This window comes from Littorina saxatilis, linkage group LG4 (assembly GCF_037325665.1).
Source record: "Littorina saxatilis isolate snail1 linkage group LG4, US_GU_Lsax_2.0, whole genome shotgun sequence".
In the NCBI taxonomy this organism is placed as follows: Eukaryota; Metazoa; Mollusca; class Gastropoda; order Littorinimorpha; family Littorinidae; genus Littorina; species Littorina saxatilis.
Window position 1 is genome coordinate 13,021,077 of NC_090248.1, and position 21,136 is coordinate 13,042,212.

General features: G+C 42.9%; 1 protein-coding gene across 1 annotated transcript; it reads left to right on the plus strand.

Moving 5' to 3' along the window:
• Nucleotides 1-559: 559 nt before the first annotated feature.
• On the plus strand, nucleotides 560-20,796 carry LOC138963994 (ATP-binding cassette sub-family D member 1-like). Its single transcript, XM_070335867.1, has 10 exons — nucleotides 560-1,592; nucleotides 4,005-4,185; nucleotides 8,062-8,186; nucleotides 10,299-10,449; nucleotides 11,457-11,551; nucleotides 11,965-12,110; nucleotides 12,781-12,926; nucleotides 13,473-13,557; nucleotides 17,225-17,350; nucleotides 18,762-20,796. The coding sequence occupies exons 1-10, from the start codon at nucleotides 651-653 to the stop codon at nucleotides 19,000-19,002; spliced, it is 2,238 nt and encodes a 745-aa protein (XP_070191968.1). The 5' UTR covers nucleotides 560-650; the 3' UTR covers nucleotides 19,003-20,796.
• The last annotated feature ends 340 nt before the right edge of the window (nucleotides 20,797-21,136 follow it).

Here is a 21,136-nt window from a genome sequence, read left to right on the forward strand (position 1 = left end):
GTTCTTTGATTCTCGACATAGTTTCATACTCGAAATCACTGATTGAAACAACGCACAACTCAGTGAAAGTTAATTTATGGTTAAACTTTCATGTTATTATTTGTTAATTCGTCCAGTTCAAAGACCATTATATAGCTATGTCAATTCACTCGTGAATTTTTCGTCTTGTGTATGATTAAACGTTTAATAACGAACCTTTCTTGTTTTTTGATTCTCACTAAAATGCTTCATTTTTAGTATTGAAAACCCGGATCATTCACAAACTTCTAAACGTATTTTATGCAATAAGATGAAACTAACCTTTTGCCGTCGTCTATTTCCTTGGAATTTTACTCTGCTTCTTGCACCACCAACCCAGTTCATAATCGGTTTATAAGTGTTGCTTTCTCCATGCGTTGAACAATCTGGATTTTAGCAGCAGACGATAATTTTGCTTCAAGCTTTCGTACTTGCTCGGAAACCATCGGCTGTTTCCGCCCGTGAGCCACAAGATTTCATTGGGCGATTTTGATCCTTGACCCGACCAAAGTCTATTGTCGAGTTCACATGGTCGAAATGTATTATGGCGGTGGACGATGCAATGCGGAGATGAGACGTAAATCGTTCTTTTGACAACAGGAGGGAATAGGTTTGGGATTGAGTGGTCAATCATGTCGAAACTTCTAGATATGGCCGCCAAGGCCAAGATAAACCGTCAAAAAGTGGCGGCCGGAGCCGCAATTTGCCTTTTAGCAGCCTATGGCGTCCGTCGTTACTGCCCGAACGTTGCAAGTGTTTTGATGAAAAAGAAGACAGAAGACGGGGCAAGGTTACAACAAAATAGTGAACCAACCAAAAAGACAACGACAAAAGCAGATGAGGGGAGTGCTAGTCAAAAATCCTCGCCTAACGTGAACAAAGTTTTCTACAGACAGCTTCGACGTTTGATAAAAATCATCATCCCAGGAGTATGGACCAAAGAGTTTGGTGCTCTCACATTTCATACAGCTACACTGGTCGCAAGGACGTTTTTATCAGTGTATGTGGCCAAGCTGGACGGAAGTATTGTGAAAACGATTGTTCAGCGTGATATGACCAAGTTTTCGATACAGCTGGCGAAATGGCTATTAATTGCAGTGCCAGCTACCTTCATCAACAGCCTCATCCGATTCTTAGAAAGTCAACTAGCCCTCATCTTTAGAACACGCCTAGTCAAACATGCCTACAATATGTACTTCGACAAGCAGACTTACTACAGAGTCAGCAACCTGGACAGTCGCTTGGCCAACGCTGACCAGTGCCTCACAGAGGACATCGCCATGTTCACGCAGCAGTTAGCACACCTGTATTCCCATCTGACTAAACCCTTACTTGATGTTTCCTTGATCGCCTTCACGCTCTATAGTCTTGCTAGCAGTCGTGGCGCCAGCTCTAGAGTCCCTTCTGTGTTAGCCGCAGTCGTGATCTCCATCACTGCCAGCACGCTAAGAGCAGTCTCGCCCAGGTTTGGCAAACTTGTCTCCGAAGAAGCCAGACGCAAGGGTGACCTGAGGTTCATGCACTCCAGGATAATCGCGAACGCTGAAGAAATTGCATTTTATGGTGGACACAAGGTTAGTGCACAGTGTGTAATTCAAAACCTGTGCCTGAAGCCTGTCCTTATATTTATAACTGGGCAAAGTCGACTACACAAAGTATACTTCGTGAAGTTGGCCGCATGACGCTTTCGCACTGAGTTTTCTGTAAAAGACTTTGTGAAGTCGACTTCGGGCTTAATTAAGGACCACCTTAAACTAAAAATCAAGGGGCAAAGTCATAGTTGTGTCATACGATCATGCCCTTATGGCTTTTTTTATGCATAATATTAATTAAGTAGATGTGCAACGCCAAGGCACTGCATACCCCAGCGAAAGACAAACCTCTCTCTCTCTCTCTCTCTCTCTCTCTCTCTCTCTCTCTCTCTCTCTCTCTCTCTCTCTCTCTCTCTCTCTCTCTCTCTCTCTCTCAAACACACACACACACGAACACACACACACACACACACACACACACACACACACACCCAAGTTACACACGTACACACGTAGTACACACATACACACTCACTCACACGCACGCACTCACTCACTCTCTCACACACACTTCACTGTACACACAAAACACACCCCCATACGCACATATAGACAGACGGACATACACACCTTTACAAACAAACACATAAACACACACATACACTTACGCACACGCACAAACACAAACCAACCCACCCACTCTCTCTCTCTCTCTCTCTCTCTCTTTCTCTCTCTCTTTATCTCTTATACAAACAGACACAAACACACACACACACACACACACACACACACACACACACACACACACACACACATGTACATACGCATGCATGTACGCTCGCACACACCCACAGACACACACACACATACACACACACACACACACACACACACACACACATTGACTCACACAAATCTCATACACACAATACACACACTCATACGCACATACACGGTTGGCCTAGTGGTAAGGCGTCCGCCCCGTGATCGGGTGGTCGTGGGTTAGAACCCAGGCCGGGTCATACCTAAGACTTTAAAATTGGCAATCTAGTGGGTGCTCCGCCTGGCGTCTGGCATTATGGGGTTAGTGCTAGGACTGGTTGGTCCGGTGTCAGAATAATGTGACTGGGAGAGACATGAAGCCTGTGCTGCGACTTCTGCCTTTTGTGTGGCGCACGCTATATCTCAAAGCAGCACCGCCCTGATAATTATGGAAACAAACAAACAAATACGCACATAGACAGACGGACACACACACACACCTTTAGAAACAAACGCATATACACACTCATACACACACAAACATACACACAAACTCATGCTCACACACACACACACACTCTCTCTCTCTCAAACACACACACACACACACACACACACACACACACACACACACACACACACACACACTCACTCACACGCACTCACTCACTCTCTAACAAAAAACTTCATACACACAAAACACACACCCATACGCACATATGGACAGACGGACATGCACACCTTTACAAACAAACACACATACACGCACACACATACACTTATGCCCACACACACACTTACACACACACGAGTACAGACTCATGCACGCGTGCGCACGCACACACACACACACACACACCCACACACACACACACACAGACACACACACACACACACACACACACCCACACACACACACAAATACACCCACACCACACACATACGAGTACAGATTCATGCACGCGTGCGCGCGCGCACACACACACACACACACACACACACACACACACACACACACACACAGTAACACTAACAAATGTGCACAAAATGAACACAAACACACACACTGCGCGAGAGAGAAAGACTACAGGGAGGCATGACGTCATGATGCATTAATTGACGTCAAAGACTTTCGACCGTGACATATTCTTCTTACGCGAGCTTTATCCATAGACTTGGAAACTACGGAATTTCTACCCGTCCAAAGCGGCCTGGGGTGGCGTTTGCTGAAAAAATGGGGGCGCCTATTTTACCCACCGTATTTTTGTTAGTATGGTCCCAATTTTTGGTGAACTTCCATCTCCAACTGTAGCACGTAGCCGGGCACAACGAATCCTTCTTTATCATGTATTATTCGGTGTGCACATTTCTCAAATCGATTACAGTATAGCGTTCACGGGATACCTCCAGCTTCGCTGGGATAATATTAATAATGATATAATATATGTACAATAGATTTGAATAACACAGGTTTAAATGCAGCTATATGTTTTAAGGTCACCTAGCATGATATGACTGAAAACTATTCTTGTGAAACTGACACATGTTATTGCTTTGTTTGTTGCATTTTCGGGTTAGTTTGAACTTTAAAAATATTAAGTCCTGCAGGCAAGTTGCTTTGTCTATGTTGGGCAGCAACAATTACCAGGACAGTGGGCACACCATCTTTAAACTTATACCTGCTTGTTTCAGATAGAGAAATCACACCTTGCGAGAAGCTTCAAGAGTCTGACAGAGCAATCCAACTTGATCTACCTGAAGCGCCTGTGGTACATCATGCTGGAGCAGTTCCTGATGAAGTACGTCTGGAGCTGTAGCGGTCTCATCATGGTCGCTGTCCCCATCCTCACAGCCACAGGAGTGCGCTATGATGGTCAGTGTGTAACTCTTTTAGATCTTCTTCTGCGTTCGTGGGCTGGAACTCGCACGTACACTCGTGTTTTTTGCACGAGTGGAATTTTACGTGTATGACCGTTTTTTACCCCGCCATTTAGGCAGCCATACGCCGTTTTCGGAGGAAATTCTTTTAGATGATTGTTAAGTTCACAATCTCCAGTGCTAGCTACTGTAGTGCCTCGGCCTTCCATGTCCAGATGGAAGGTCTGTGGTTTGAATCCTGCTGGCATTCCGTGGTTGGTGAAGGATGGATTTGGATTTTCTGACTCCCCGGGTCAACATATACAGGGGTGTTGCTAGACATTTTCATGTTGGGACATTTGGCCGAAACTGTCAGAAAGCTTTAGGACATCTTGGACAATTTTCGGCTATTATTTTGGCTCATGAGTTGTTCTTCAGTACTGGTGACAGAAAGGGGGAAAAGTGGTCAAAATTCAAATCTCTAGTTTTGTTTTTGAAATATTGCTTTTCATAAAGCAGAAATACTGTAGTATCTGTTGTACATAAGAAAAAATCACTGGTTCACATGGTTCCTACATAATCTAACTTTTAAAGCTGGTTCTTGTGTGTCTGTGTGTATGTTTGTATGATGACGATAGGACCCGAAACGGCTGCACGGACTGAGACAGGAATTGCAGAGAATGTTCTTTAATTAATGTTCTTTTTTTAAGGTACTTTTGGAATAGCAAATTTGAAAGGATTCTTCAAAAAACGGCGGAAAACATTATATACCCTGTGAGCTATCGAGGATCCTCCCCGTCTGGGCTGTCGAAACATGGTCTTGTTAAAAGACGTTTTCAAATGCGGTTAACGGGGAGATACACTCGAAGCACATTTAGCGAAGTTATGTTGCCAAATCATCAAAGATCAACATTTCACTACACGGATCGATGCACACAGTCGAAATAGATGTGACTTTCACACGACCGAAGACTACTTACTAGCAGACTAGCAGACGACAAGATCTAAATATTTAGATCAGTGTAAGAGCAATCCGTTGAAGAACAGTTACTCCGCTTATTCGTCTTCAGTTAAGCTTATTTCCCCTGCCATAAGTTTCCTTGCAGATCTGCAGTCGCGTAGTGAAATGAACTAGTGTCATCGGAAGATTCTTCTCAGTCAATGATCAAAGCACAGTAAGTTCTATGCTGACAAAAGTCACTTTCGGACAACACGACGATTGACTTAATTTATGAGCCCAAAGGTAACAATATCGACAAGAATGTACGCATTTGACATTAAATGAAACATTCATAGACAGTTTCCAACTCACCAGATCTGCCAAAGAGCCGTCATTCGTGAAAAAACGATGATTTTAATCAGACAGGTATCGGAAACAAGCCTTGGTCACCTGCGTTATTCCTTCCAAGGCGACGTGACGGCGCCACATTTGTTTGTTTATGGCTGTTTATCGCGAAACAACACAGTTGAAATTTGTGTGTAAAATACCACAAATTTGTGGTGAATCAGTTCGTCATCTGCGTTTCGATTGTAATAAAGTCAGATTGGAGTTACTTTGAATCGAAGGCGAGGGTAACCTGCGTTATTTGTGGGACATCGTGAACAAATTTGATTGCAATATTTTATACAGAAAGTAAATTTCAATGATTCTGGCTCAGACTTGTAGATCTGTTATGCAGTGTGTTGGTAGTGTATCTGCTTTTCTGCTATGAAGCTCATTTGGAGTGATACGCTGATCGAAGTGGGGTACCCTATGTGGGACATCAGCCGTATGCAGATTACGCCTCAGAACACTCTCGCATTTCACAAAGACAACAATAATTTGCAACATTTCAAGAACTGCATCAGTTTTATTAGATACTATTTCAACAACAACAGCACAAACACGACTATTATCAACAACACAGAACGGGAGGTAAGTCTTCAAAGACGCACCAAGTGTGCGTTCCCGTTTTTGGACGCCATTTTTGCTGGCATTTTCACAGTAAATCTTAATATTTCCATATATATTGAATGATTTTGGTATTTTCTTTGATTGTGCCGATTCTCCTATCTCTCTGGCATGTACTGGGTGCTTTGTGACCAGTTTCTCCCCTGGACTGTATTGAAAAATGCATCCGTGTGAGCTGACCCCCACTTGTGACCAGTAGCAAAGAACAACTCTCATACAAAGTCACCGCAACATTGAAGCACAAGACTCAAGAGGGGAACACCAATACATACAATCATTGTCTTTGGAACACAGATTACAGGGGCAGAGCAGTTAAGCCAGAGGGGAGGGGGGTACAACTTGGGGTCCAGGGTCCTGTTGGGGGGTCTGGGGGGGCAAAGCCCCCCTGAACCTGAAGAATTTTAGCTATTTTATAAACAATTTGTGGCTTATCCTTGATTTTAAACATGATCAACTGGTGTCAGCAGCCACTCATTTCTTTTAACATTAGTATTAAATAATGGCAATTTATCTTCACTGATATCTGCTCCCGACATCATATAGTATGGCAAGAAGGAAGACATGTCGCATACTGTGACAATTAAACTATTAACTCTTCCCCCCGGCTTTACAGACAGAAAAAAAATATATATTCACAGACAGAATTTTTTTTGGGGGGGGGCAGAACCCCCCCTCCCCTCCCCCCCCCCCCCCCCAATCCGCCCCTAGATTATATGTTGCTTACTGCAACTGAAACAATCAGCTTTGCTGATTTAACTACATCAGACTCCAGTTCTCTGAAACTTTTTCAAACCTTTAACTTTAATTTCTTGAAAGTAAAACTCTTCCAACCTTGTGCTAATCTTGACAAGCCTTGGGAAACATGACTGGTAAAATATCCAATAAAAAAAACGTGTAGGGTGAGCCAGTTTGCTTGGAAACCACGATTTGGAGGATGCTTTTCATTCTTTGGCTCAGCAGATTTCGATTCGCGGTGACTATCGTCTGCTATGTCGTCTGCTTCGATCGACTCGACAACACTACTACCACTCACACACACCGTCCACATTCGCGGTGTTCCTGTTATTTTGTCCGGAATCACTTACCTTGGCGAAGGGTAGCAAACCTTGGCCAATTTAGTTTTTTTCTTTTTTGGTTGCGACATGATGTTCAAATCCAAATCGAAAGCACTGATTGACTGATAAACTATCGCGAACCGGTGAACGCAAACGCTGAGAGTGTATTTTTTGGCAATGGCTTCCGTTCAAAACATTGATGTTTCGTTTTTGGTATTCGCGAAGGAAATAAACGTCAGTCAGTTGACTAAGTACATCGGCAGCAGTTTTAGCAATCAACGCCTGACCAATACAAAAAAGTGGACAAACTTTGGCCGATTTAGGCGAATACTCTTCCGACATTTGGCCGATAGGGACATGAAAGTTTCGGCCAAAGTAAAAAAAATTTGACGATTGGCCGAAGGGCCGACCCAAACGACACCCCTGATATAAGCAGACCTGCAGATACCTCTGTCTGGTGTATGTGCATGTGCACGCATGTGATCTAAAAAGCATGCTCCGGGTCCTTTGATCCGTGTCAGAGTTTAGTGGGTCATGTAAGCATGTAAAGACCCAGCATGTGTCAGTCCTAAAAACGGAGTAGGGTTGCCTTTGTTAGACTTTTAGAGGGGTAGAAAAACAGTCATGCAGGTAAAAAAATCTTTTCATAAGAAATTCAGGTGTGTGGCTTGACCACCCAAAGTAGCATTCAGTTGATGGTTGGTCTGATTACATGCAGAATGACTTATGCTTTGAAATTTCTAATGCACAAGCGACCAAGCAATGAATCACACCTAGTCTGAACCATGATACTGGAACAAATATTGCACTTTCATGCAGCTGACATATAAAATTTATGAAGTACTAAGAATTTACGTCATGATGACTTAGTGTTGTTTCTCTACAGGGACGTACGTGGATGACGACCCGGACGGAGGGGTCAGCGAGAGAACAAGAGCGTTCACCACGGCACGCAACCTTCTGATTCAGTCTGCTGATGCCATTGAGAGGATGATGTCCTCATACAAAGAGGTAGGCACCTTAATAGATGATGTCCGGCAATAACTCTGTCGGGTTTGTATGGGTTGTGGAAGAGTGAAGAGTGAATGACAGCATAGGCCAGTCACAGCATAGGCCAGTCACAGCATAGGCCAGTCACAGCATAGGCCAGTCACAGCAGGGCCTAGCATTGTAAGCCGTTCGGCGTACTTTACGCCCACATAACATCTCCAGTACGCGGAACTCGATTTGGTGTACGCCGAAATGCAAAAACCTGTTATTCCCAAACGGTAAATCCAAACAGTCCCAGCTTTCGTTTTGTGCGCCGTTCGGTTCAATTCTCAATCAGTTTGACAGTTTGCTTGAGCACGCACTTCCTCTGGCATCGCGCGAGCATGCTTTGTGCCGGTGTTTTGTGGCTCTAGACTTGAAATAATGTCTCGAAGCGACATTGTTGAACGTGGTCAGCCATTCAGTGACAAAGATCATTATCATGATCGTGGGCATCATTGGAAAGAAGAAGAAGGTATTCCTGGAAGTGGGAATGGCTGGATTTCGTTCCGAAGGCGGAAGGCAAGTCAGAAGAAGTAATGTGCCGATACGGACTATGGACCATGGACTATGGCATAATTTAGTTGCTCAATCTTCTTTTGGGGGGGGGGGGGGGGGCCATTTTAGGTAAAAAAATCTCCAAAAAAATCTTCAAATTCGGGGGGCTCCTGCGGCCCCCAGACCCCCGCCTTTGTAAGCTGAACTCACTTTTTCCAATGCTAGGCCCTGCACAGGCAAGAGATGTGTATGAAACACACGTGGACAAGGAGCATGTGTGGAAAGCTTGCCTCACTAAAAGCAAGAGTACTCACTCTTTCTCAACCCATACAAGCCTGACAGAGTTGTTTCTGGAGTGTGTCTATTCTTATTGTGTTTTTGGAACTGGATTGGGGGAAAGAGCTCAGCCTGGGCCTCCCACAGACCCCTTTCATTCAGCTCTACACCGGCACGGTTGGCCTAGTGCCAGTGGTAAGGTGTCCGCCCCGTGATCGGGAGGTCGTGGGTTCGAACCCCGGCCGGGTCATACCTAAGACTTTAAAATTGGCAATCTAGTGGCTGCTTCGCCTGGCGTCTGGCATTATGGGGTTAGTGCTAGGACTGGTTGGTCCGGTGTCAGAATAATGTGACTGGGTGAGACACGAAGCCTGTGCTGCGACTTCTGTCTTGTGTGTGGCGCACGTTATATGTCAAAGCAGCACCGCCCTGATATGGCCCTTCGTGGTCGGCTGGGCGTTAAGCAAACAAACAAAAATTCAGCTCTACTCAAACCCCACGTCCAAAACGCAGACAGTTCATGGATTAGAAGGAGAAGAAGAATGGAAGGATGGTTTTATTAGTCCTGTACTTTGAGACTCAACCTTGACGGGCGCTGTGGCGTGGTGGTAAGACGTCGGCCTCCAAAGCGGAAGGTCGAGGGTTCGAATCCCGGCCGCGGCCGCCTGGTGGGTTAAGTGTGGAGATTTTTCTGATCTCCCAGGTCAACTTATGTGCAGACCTGCTAGTGGCTTATCCCCCTTCGTGTGTATACGCAAGCACAAGACCAAGTGCGCACGAAAAAGATCCTGTAATCCATGTCAGAGTTCGGTGGGTTATAGAAACACGAAAATACCCAGCATGCTTCCTCCGAAAGCGGCGTATGGCTGCCTAAATGGCGGGGTAAAAACGGTCATACACGTAAAATTCCACTCGTGCAAAAACATGAGTGTACGTGGGAGTTTCAGCCCACGAACGCAGAAGAAGAAGAAGAAGAGACTCAACCTTGAGACTGTCCATAGATTGTTATTGTAAAAGGTTTTTATTGTCATATGTTCATGTGCTTAACATTTCTTGGGGTGTATGTTTGTGGTTCTAATCACTGATCACCAGGCCTGGTAGGTTTTCACTGAGATAATGGTGTTTTGCTGTGTTTGTGATTGTGGCACTCTTAAATTAACCCTGTTTCATGGGCAGCGGCCAGCCACATATCCCCCTTGGAAGTTATTTCGCACCTGTGTTGCGAGGAGCTGAGGAGGGTAACTAAGTGAAGCAACCATCACCTTTTCCACCGTTGCTGCAGAAAATCAAATTGGTAATTATCTGTTTCATTTGCTGCAGGTAACAGAGCTGGCTGGGTACACATCGCGTGTGTCTGAGCTGTTTGAAGTGTTTGAAGACATGAAAAATGGCAGGTATCAACGCAACACGGTCACCCATTCCAAATCCAAAGTCGCACATGACCGCATTAATGGTCCACTTACCCAGAAAGGTTTGTTCCATATTTGTTTGACTGTTCATTTTCTTGGTTGTGTTTGACTCATGAATTTTGCATTCACTTGTGTATATATATATATTCATATTATTTAGAGCTTACAGTGAAGAAATTTGGGTGGAATAAATGTGATCTAGTTTGACAATCATTAAAACCATATATTTTCAGGTTTGATTCTCAGAGTTTATGCCATTTAAGGCATTTTTGAGTCACTTGAGAAAAAGTGACTCTATGTAATCGGTCAGTGTTAGTCTGTCCGGCCGGCCGTAGACACCACCTTAACGTTGGACTTTTCTCGGAAACTATCAAAGCGATCGGGCTCATATTTTGTTTAGTCGTGACCTCCAATGACCTCTACACTTTAACGATGGTTTCGTTGACCTTTGACCTTTTTCAAGGTCACAGGTCAGCGTCAAAGGAAAAATTAGACATTTTATATCTTTGACAAAGTTCATCGGATGTGATTGAAACTTTGTAGGATTATTCTTTACATCAAAGTATTTACATCTGTAGCCTTTTACGAACGTTATCAGAAAAACAAAGGAGATAACTAGCCTTTTCTGTTCGGCAACACACAACTTAACGTTGGGCTTTTCTCGGAAACTATAAAAGTGACCGGGCTCAAATTTTATGTGAACGTGACTCATTGTGTTGTGAATAGCAATTTCTTCCTGTCCATCTGATGCCTCATATAATATTCAGAACTGCGAAAGTGACTCGATCGAGCGTTTGCTCTTCTTGTCTTTACTGTTATCGATGAAAAGCATAGGCTGGTTTTTATTCAGCATGAAATATAAGTACAGTACAGCCAGGCATTAGCAAACGTGCTTAAAAGTTGTCTGAAGCCTCCAAGCAGCGTGTGAATATTGGATCCACATGGTTACTGCATTTGTGCGCGCACAATTTGAATAAGGAACGCTTCTCTTGAAAGTCACTCAGCTGAGTTGTGAACCCAGGATAAACGACAATAAACACGATTTACAAGAAGATGCTGTTTTATACAGGTCAAGTTGTGGAGACGGAATCCACCATTGACATAGAAAACCTGCCCATCATCACACCCAATGGAGACATCATCGTTGCCAGCCTCACTCTCCAGGTAAGTCTGCATTGTAGATTTTTACTGCGATCATAACAGGCTGTGAAAGACCCATTTAGCACGGCCTGCCTCACCAGCTTGGATGAAGTTTTTCACATAGAGACTCAAGCCATTGACTAGATTGTATCGTAGTCTACAAGAAGAGTACCGGTAGTCTGATGATTACAGAACTCAGTGGACATTAGAAAAAGTTTTATTTACAAGTACCGGAGCTGCATGTTAACTAGTGTTCATATCAGCTGGAAATGTCCGGTATTTTACTGTATTTGTGTGTGTGTGAAAATACTGGAAAAGAAATCGCCAACTGGTCAGTTCTACTGTCATTTCGCTGATTTGGTATGTGTCAGAAAATTATTATGACTTCATTCCTACCTTTTGATGAGTGAATTGACACTGTTGTTTTGCATAATCAGATTGAGAAAGGCACCCACCTGCTGATCACGGGCCCCAATGGTTGCGGCAAATCCTCACTCTTCAGAATCCTCAGTGGCCTCTGGCCTGTCTATGGCGGTCGCCTGTGTAGGCCTCCACCTTCTTCCATGTTCTACATCCCACAGAGGTGAGATCCACCAAAATGTCAGCTTGCACTGTCCTTCTTTTGTTTATGATCCTTATCTGTTTAGTAATAGTTAGACTTCATTGTTGCAGTTCTGAACTTTCTTTCGGGGATGCCAGCTTGCTCATGTATGATTTTTGTGTGTGTTGGCTAGCTTGCTGCTTGACCAAATCTTAAAGCGTTGATTGCTAGGTTGGTTGTTGATGTTTCTTGTCTCAAGAACCGAGGAGGTCATCCAAGACCGATTCAGCATCGATCATATTCTCTGATTTGTTCTCGATCAACTCTTAAAAAGAGCATAAGTGTTGGTGTTTTGTACCCTTCGTGTCAGTGGTAAGGTTATCAAGTTAGTTGTCAGTTTGATTGAGTGGTGCTTGGGCTCTTCTTGAGGGATGTTGGGCAAAATTTGACCTGACTTTTTTAAATGGCCAAAAATCTGGAAAACCCCATTGCAAATCAAATCTTTTTATTAACAAATGTATATATGGCTGTAAAGCCTGATATTGATAAAGCGAGGTTGACTTGGCAAAGTCTACTTCACGAAGCTCACTGCACTGAATTTTCAATAAACGGACTTTGCGAAGTCAACTTCGGACTCGATTAATGTAGGCTTGAATTAATTTTGTATGCTGCATTCTGTTTGGTTGACAAGTGAATTGTTTTCTTGTACCAGACCATACATGTCTATTGGCACGCTGAGGGACCAGGTGATCTATCCAGACTCTAAGGACGATATGCGAGGGAAAGGCTTGAAGGATTCTGACCTGGAGCAGATCCTGAACACAGTCAACCTGCAGCATATAGTTCATCGTGAAGGCGGTCAGTGGCTTAGACTGTGTCTTGGAAAATTGCTACGGTTTTGCGAGTACTTTTAGTGTTTAAGAAATGAAAGAACAACACCCAAGTGTTACGTTGCACTTTGACCTAATTAACTCTTTGATGTGCGGTCTGTTTTATTGGCATATAATTATATGTCATTTGTTCCAGAGTTTTAGAGTTAGTGAAGTAAATGTATGAACTGAATGTACAACCAAACATTTTGAACAACACAAAAAGCATAACCACAAATGAATGCCTATACGCAGTATGCAGATAAACACCAAACGTGCAAGTGTGTAATGATGACTGAAGACCAAGTATATTTGCTAGAGTCGGGTGTGGAAAGGCTGGTATTGATTTTTTCCATGTTGCTGAAACAAACCTGTCCTGATGATGAAAAGCAAATATTATGCCTTGAGAGGAAAGAAAAAAGCTATGATTTTCTTGGGGACGGGGGGCATATACTGAACATATTTCTGAAACAAATGGATTACAATTGACGGGATCCATTGGTGCAGGGTTAAATAACTATAGTGTTTGTTACAGGTTGGGACTCTGTCAGTGACTGGAAGGATGTGCTGTCGGGAGGAGAGAAGCAGAGAATGGGAATGGCTCGAACCTTTTACCACAGGTCAGTGTTCTTGCTTTTGCTGAGGATAGTGCCAGATACAACAGTCACAAATGGTATGTAGAGAGAGAGAGAGTTAATTTAAATGTGAAATTCTGATTGTCATTCTTGTGCTCTGACAAACATGAGTCTGCCTTACTAAGGCCAAGCCAAAAATATTGAATGTTTCCAATTACCCAAACAACCCTATTTTTTCCTCCCGACCCTAGAACTTTATTTGACCTTTCAAAAAAAGAAAAAGGAAAAAAAACATACAAAACTAAATTTTGCAGACTTTACAAGGAAAGTTACTCTTTTCTGACATCCAGGGGACCCAGCTCACATGATTTCCGGCCAATACAAAGTTACAATCGCCTGTGCAATAAAAACCAACTTCAATTAAAAAAACAAAAAACATTTACAGATTATTCTTTTTTTTGCCCTTGTCATCGGAAACATTTATTTTATGGCCTAACTGTTATTGGCCCTGCAGGCTAAGAACAAGGTGAAGCATATCGTCTTATTTAGTATCTGAGTTGACATTTTTAAGGTAACTGTGTAAGTGTGTCGGTCTCTGAGTTAACATTTTTAAGTGTGTCAGTGGTCTGAAACAGAACAGCAGGTGTTAGTATAGAGGTGACCCATTTCTGTGTTGACTGATATGCTGAGCAGGGTGTTGTTTTTTCTTCAATATTGTGTAATCTATAGGTCAACACGTTTGACTGTAACGTGACCACCGATTGCACTTGTGAATGACTGTATCAGTACAGTGGAACCCTCCTTTTAAGACCTAAAATATTCTGAGAAAATCAGGTCTAAAATATTCTGAAAAAAAAAAGGAGGGAGTTTTAAAATTGGGGTCAATTTACGGACATTATGAACAGGAAAATGTAGGGTCTTGAAAGAGAGGAGGTCTTGAAAAGGGGGTCTTAGAATGGGGTCTTAAAAAGGGGTCTTAGAATGGGGTCTTGAAAAGGGGGTCTTAGAATGGGGTCTTGAAAAGGGGGTCTTAGAATGGGGTCTTGAAAAGGGGGTCTTAGAAGGGGGTCTTAGAATGGGGTCTTGAAAAGGGGGTCTTAGAATGGGGTCTTGAAAAGGGGGTCTTAGAATGGGGTCTTGAAAAGGGGGTCTTAGAATGGGGTCTTGAAAAAGGGGTCTTAGAATGGGGTCTTGAAAAGGGGGTCTTAGAATGGGGTCTTGAAAAGGGGGTCTTAGAATGGGGTCTTGAAAGAGAGGTCTTGAAAAGGGGGTCTTGAAAAGGGGGTCTTGAAAAGGGGTCTTAAAAAGGGGTCTTAGAATGGGCTTTTGTTATCTATGGATGTGAAGGGCAAGATATATCTTTTTTTTCTCTCCTGTTTGTGGTGTTAAATGAGATCACCTGCGCTGTATTGATAAATATGGTATGCCACGTATTTAATGTTCTGAGGGTGTACGTGATTTACTGTTTCGGGCCAAAGTTTGCACTTCTCGATAAAGCATAATCTGTCAGTTTTGTGAAGACACGTTCTTGTGTTTTGGGTCTCAGTTTGCAGTACTGACTGAGTGCATCAGCACTGTACTAGGTACATTGTTTGGCTTGGGCAGTCCGTGACATGCCTAACAAATTACAAATGGTGGAAAACTTTGTCATTCTTTGGGCAGAGTCTGCTGAACTCTTTTTTTGTGAGTCAGCAGTCAGGTTTATATAAGCTTTGTATTGGTCTGGTTTCAAAGATGAAAACTTAATTAATTCAGCCGCAGATGGAGACTGCACTTATCCTTACTAAATCTAACTTAACTCATTGTCTCCCAGGCCAGGTACGGATATATTCGTACCCCCTCATATGGCGCTATCTGATCAGGTACGGATATATCGGCTCAGACTGTTAGCTTCAGTCGCTTCCTGTAACGTCCATCTAACGCCTGCATTCCAGGGTATTGATACACAGTTACTACAATCCTGAGTGACCTGCTGCAGCACAGCTGGTCTCAGCTAACAAAAAACTTGGTCAACATAGGTGGGGTAGAAAGTGTTAAGTAACCTAGGTGAAATACCTCATGTGACACACTAATTACAACCATTACTTTAAACCACAACAAATAATGGGTTAATTGCTTCCTTCAGGTGTATGAGTTTGATCCATGTGGGTCTAGTAAGCGTTTGAACGGCATCAACCTAAATTGACAAGCCACCTGTGAAACAAGAGAGCAAAAGCTGAATTTGGGACCCCTAGAACTTTTGTTTGCAAGGACTTATGTGGTAGGCAGAAAACTTATAATTATGCGCTTCCACTAAATGTTCTCCAGACTTTCGGAAACACTGAGGGGTTTGCGCAATTCCAAGTTTTTATTTCCTCGTTGGGCTTGTTTGATCGTAGTGTTCACGAGAGGATGATGTCATGACAAACAAATCAAATGTAGTTTCAAAATGAAACTGTCTTTATTTCTTTAATGCATGCATTCTTGTGAAGAATGAATGTTAAAATGGTTTAAGGTATCTAATATATATTTGTCATTTTGTCCGTCTGTCTGTCACTTCTATTTGCGCTATTTGTCCATTTCTGAACAAATCCTCCCAAACTTTGTGTGTGTGTTCCTGCCAGTCATGGTCAGGTTAAAGCATCATTAGGTTGATCAAGAAAGTTTTCAATCGAAGCTCAATCATTGGTGAGAGATTCATGCATGAGGTTTTATTTTTTCCTTTCGATGTCCCTCTTTACATCAACCATCTTTGTGGCTCAATGGGATTTTGGGCGTTCTAGAGCGGTGGGTCCGGGGCTCAAAACCCTGGTCGGGGTGTCGGTGAACTTCTTTTCTTTTCTTTTTTCAAATGTCTCGGATGTTTCTTTTGCCACTACAAGTTATATCTGAGTTGGATATTTGTTTGTAATTTAATTTTTTTTTAAATTTAATAGTGTTTTTTTGTAGTTTTTTAATTTTCATCTTACACCGTTGTTTGTAAGTGTATTGTTTGCACCTGAGCGGGAGATGTTTTTTCCTCTTATATTTGTGTGTGTTAATGGGCACGGGTATGTATTTGCTTGTATCTCAGTGTGAGCCTGGCTATTGAATTGTATTTTAGGGGGAAGTGGGACACGAAGGACTACTTGTCAAAATACTGTGGAAATTGCCACAGAAACTTTTAGAGCCATTTCAGCAAATTTGATGCAGAAAAAAACAAAAACATCTCTGCTATGCTGATTGATACGAGGGACTTCCCTTTTTAAGACTGCCAAACATCTGAGAAATTTAGGTCTGAAAACAGGAGTCTAAAAATGGAGGTCAATTTACAGAGGTTATCAACAGAAAATGAAAAAAATCAAGGTCTTAAATTGGGGGTATTCACTGTATGCCGTATTCCAGCATTCTTCAATTTTCTGGACCGGCACGGTTGGCCTAGTGGTAAGTTGTTCGCCCCGTGATCGGGAGGTCGTGGGTTTGAACCCCGCCCGGGTCATACCTAAGACTTTAAAATTGGCAATGTAGTGGCTGCTCCGCCTGGCGTCTGGCATTATGGGGTTAGTGCTAGGACTGGTTGGTCCGGTGTCAGAATAATGTGACTGGGTGAGATATGAAGCCTGTGCTGCGACTTCTGTCTTGTGTGTGGCGCACGTTATATGTCAAAGCTGCACCGCCCTGATATGGCCCTTCGTGGTCGGCTGGGCGTTAAGCAAACAAACAAACAAAAATGTCATATTGCATTTTTTTTCAGACCTCTGTTTGCACTGCTGGATGAGTGCACCAGTGCTGTCTCCATTGATGTGGAGAGCAAGATCTACCAGAGCCTGAAGGACTGCGGAATCACCCTGATGACAATCACGCACAGACCAACCTTATGGTCAGTTGACTTTCTTCTAGCTTTTTCTGTTCTGTTTGTCCTTTGGGTTGGAAAGTTTTATGTTAAAGTTCTTGCAAAGCATGGTTAACAGTGCAAGGAAAAAGGGAGGAAAATCATAGTTAAAGATGTCAAATTGTACCTTTGAAGATATGTTTGTCACAACCAGCATGTTTGGGTACAAGTCCATGGACAGTGATGACAGTTCTCGACAGGAAAAAGACAGTGGCCGTTGTGCAATTTTGAGTGAAGAATATGGTGATACGCAGAAATATCTAGATATGCAAAAATATGAAGATATTCGGACAATTTTTGTTTGGTTTTGCTTTTGCTGAATGAAACCTAAGCTAATGAACAGTACTCTCCCATACATCTAAGTCATGGCTGCCACCTTTTCAAGATACAAACTAGGTATATTTGAAACTCCTCGAAATAACTGTTCTGGATGTTGAGAAATAGACAGATACTAGGTGCTGTCTAGACTGTCCCACAACCAGACCTGTGCACATCTACGATTTTTCCGTAATTGCTCCGATTTTATATGCAGAATACGGACGTACGGATTTTCGATTAAAATTCCGAAATTCCGGTGTTTTTACTAAAAACAATTTTTTTAACTTTTTTTTCTGTTTTAAGATGTTTTGAACCTTCCCGTTACGTTTTCTGATTTACCGGAAGTGTGCGTTTTCTCAAAAGTCGTTGACGCTTCGGCTTGTCAGTTTAGTACCGTTCCTTGCGGCAGGCAATTGTGAAACTTTCAACATGGGAAAGAAAAAAAGAGTGGGAGATTCAGATAGTGGACAGGGGCCACCAAAGAAGAAAAAAACGGCTCAACAGTGCTGAGGAAACACGAGGCTGCTGTGAAAAAAGCTGCTGCCGAAAAAGCTGCTGGCAAATAGTCCAGTGATGAGCTCGAGTGAATGACAGTTCAAGACATCATTCTGCTCACAAAGCACAAAAACTGAAACGATGCAGTAGAATGGGAATTACTATTTAATAACAAGCCAAGGTGAAACATCAACACCACAGTGAGTCTCATGCTATTGTCTTTGGTCCCATTCTACTGCGTCGTTTCAGTTGTGCTTTGTGAGCAGAATGATGTCTTGAACTGTCGTTACGGCTTACTACTGAAACAGTTTTAAAACTAATGAAATTTGGTTGGTTTACTACTGATGAGCATTTTGAGTGTGCACAGGTCTGCACAAAGCATGTTTTCAGTCCTGTAAGGAGATCAGTCCATAATCTCTAATAAACTCTTTTTATGTGCCAACTTGAACTGCATACTGAATGCTTTTAGACTCCAAGAGGTGTAACATATTTGTGTGTGTTTAGCAAGAAATTGTTTTTTGAAAAATGGAAAAGTAGAGATATCTTTTTTTCAAACACAGCACATTTTCACCTGGCGTTGTTACAGGAAGTTCCACACTCACCTGCTGCAGTTTGACGGGGAGGGGGGCTGGAGGATGGAGGTGCTTGACACCACCACCCGTCTCTCCCTCAACGACGAGAAGCAGCGTCTGGAAGCACAGCTGGCCGGCATGCCTCGCATGAATGAACGTCTGAAAGAACTCTGCTCCGTCCTTGGAGAGGACTCCGTGCTCCTGCACTCCCAAGAGAGTTTTGTTGAGCTGGAGACATCCCAAGAATCAGAGTGAAGACTCTTCTACACTCCCAAGAGAGTTTTGTTGAGCTGGAGACACTCCAAGACTCTTCGGAGTCCACATGAAGGCACTCCAGAACTTCTCCTGAGAATACGTAGATGTACTTCGGCCTGCAACCTTTTTTCTTTCTTAGATAGAACACTCCAAGGTTCCTCCTTAGAACAGGCATGCCTGCACTAGGAAACACTCTGTTTTTCCGCAATCTTGGGAGAGTTTCACATAGAAATGTAAAAAGACTTAGTCAGGGTAGATGACTGCATTTCTTGACTCTTTGCAGTGTTTGAAATCTGGATGCGCTCTAAGACTGTTTTTGAGAGTAGATGATGTCAGACAAGCGATTCAGAAGATGTGGAATCTCTGCAGTTGTTTGAAGAAGACGCAGCAATGGTGCAGTTCTGGGGACCTTTTCATGGCACCTTACATTTAGAGCTGACAATACAGCAACATTGTAGGTCCTGGATTTGTCAATCTTTGAGCACTTCATGACACCTCAGGATGTCTTGTTCTTGAATTTATTTCTTCAGTGAGCTTTCCATACTGCTACTGGTGTGAACTTTGTACTATTTTTTTCTTCAGGACTACACATCAATTTCTGGTTACAAAGTTCTCATTTTGACTGTGCAATCATGTTGATATTTGGCCTCGATTACTTTTTCCCTGGACTAACGTTGGGATGTTGTAGTGTTCTGTACTTTTTAAATTTGAAAACCCTTGAATTTGCAATTGGGCAATTACTGAGAAAAAATTTTATAAGCATTCTTGGGGCTCTGAGTAATTTATTGTGTTTTGCTAGCTTAGAAAATTTGACAATCAGCCAGTCAGTCAATTCGTTTTGGAAATGGGTAAGCGGGAAAGATACATAAGTGTGGTCATGTATAGGCTGTGCAGTGCTTAAGGAAGCAGAAATAGGATGTAGCAAGATTATAGGATTCTCACTGCTTCAGCTCATACAACGCCAGGAAGTTTTCACATGTGAAGGTGGCAGTGGATGAGAGTTCTGTGAAATAAATCTCCCAGCACCTTAACGAGAATAGTGCAATCCTCTGTTTTAGAGTCCCTACATTAAAAGACGCCCTTAACAATAACACCTCCTTTTCTCAGATGATTTTCTTCATTGTCACTAAATCTACCTCCATTTTAAGACCCACGTTTTTCAGACTTAAAACAGAGGTACCACTGTTACATATTAGATGGAACAAATGCTGACTCCTATCATCTCATCTGTGTTAATTGACCTTGAACTTTGCAATATTCTGGTATATTTTGCTTGTGAACCTATTTGTGTATGGGGCTTACAGCAACTCAGGACTTTCCTGAAAGAATGTTTTGTTACATTGAATCTTCAAAATAAGGTAACTACGTTCTTTAAGGTTTATAGCCTAAGAGGGCTTCTGGATTTCTTCTTGTTATGGTGCAGTTATAGTTCTTGAGCTTCACTGACCTTAGAAGTACCACAAATTAGCGTTAGCTTAGCCACCCTGTTACCTATGCTATTCAGAGTGTTGAACCTTACATTAATTGTACAGTAAAACCTGCATCCAGCGGACCCTTAATTCGGCGGACACCTTTGCATAACGGACACTTCAAGTGAGGACGGATGTATTTTACACTCAAAAACACCTTAAAAGAGCGGACACCTCAAAGGCGCGGACGCGGACACTCTTTTTTGGTCCCGATTTGGTTCGTTACCTGTCAACAACGGTCCGCCATCTTGGTTCTGCAAATTCTCGCTGGCGATGTGAACGCGCGAGAAGCTTATTTTGTAAGCCAACGACAGCACTTGAAAGATTGATTAAATTACATATTCTTACTCCGAGTCACATATTAGCATTGACGCAGTCGAGATGCTAGGTTGACTGAAAAACGCTATCCCGTCTATAGTATAAGGGAAGCAACCCAAGCAAAAAAGTAGCAAGCTTGCTACCCTGGGTTGCCTCCCGTAGCGTGCATCACGCCACAGATCTCGTACCCGATACGAGACACCCTCATTCGACATCTTTCAGCCAGAGAGACAGGTCGTGCTTGATTTCGCTCCTAGACCGGTTTTGCTGTCTGCTTGACACCTACCGGCCTCGGCTCCCCGTCTGCTCATAGCTGTTTCTAGCGGTGAGATTGTTCCTTTTTGTTG

What these genes read in the sequence shown, in the direction of transcription:
- LOC138963994 (XM_070335867.1), top strand. Translation starts at nt 651, where the DNA reads ATGTCGAAACTTCTAGATATGGCCGCCAAGGCCAAGATAAACCGTCAA. An exon ending in TTGCCAGCCTCACTCTCCAG is followed by an intron (nt 11,552 to 11,964) that starts GTAAGTCTGCAT and finishes TTGCATAATCAG; the next exon opens with ATTGAGAAAGGCACCCACCT. An exon ending in GCTCGAACCTTTTACCACAG is followed by an intron (nt 13,558 to 17,224) that starts GTCAGTGTTCTT and finishes ATTTTTTTTCAG; the next exon opens with ACCTCTGTTTGCACTGCTGG.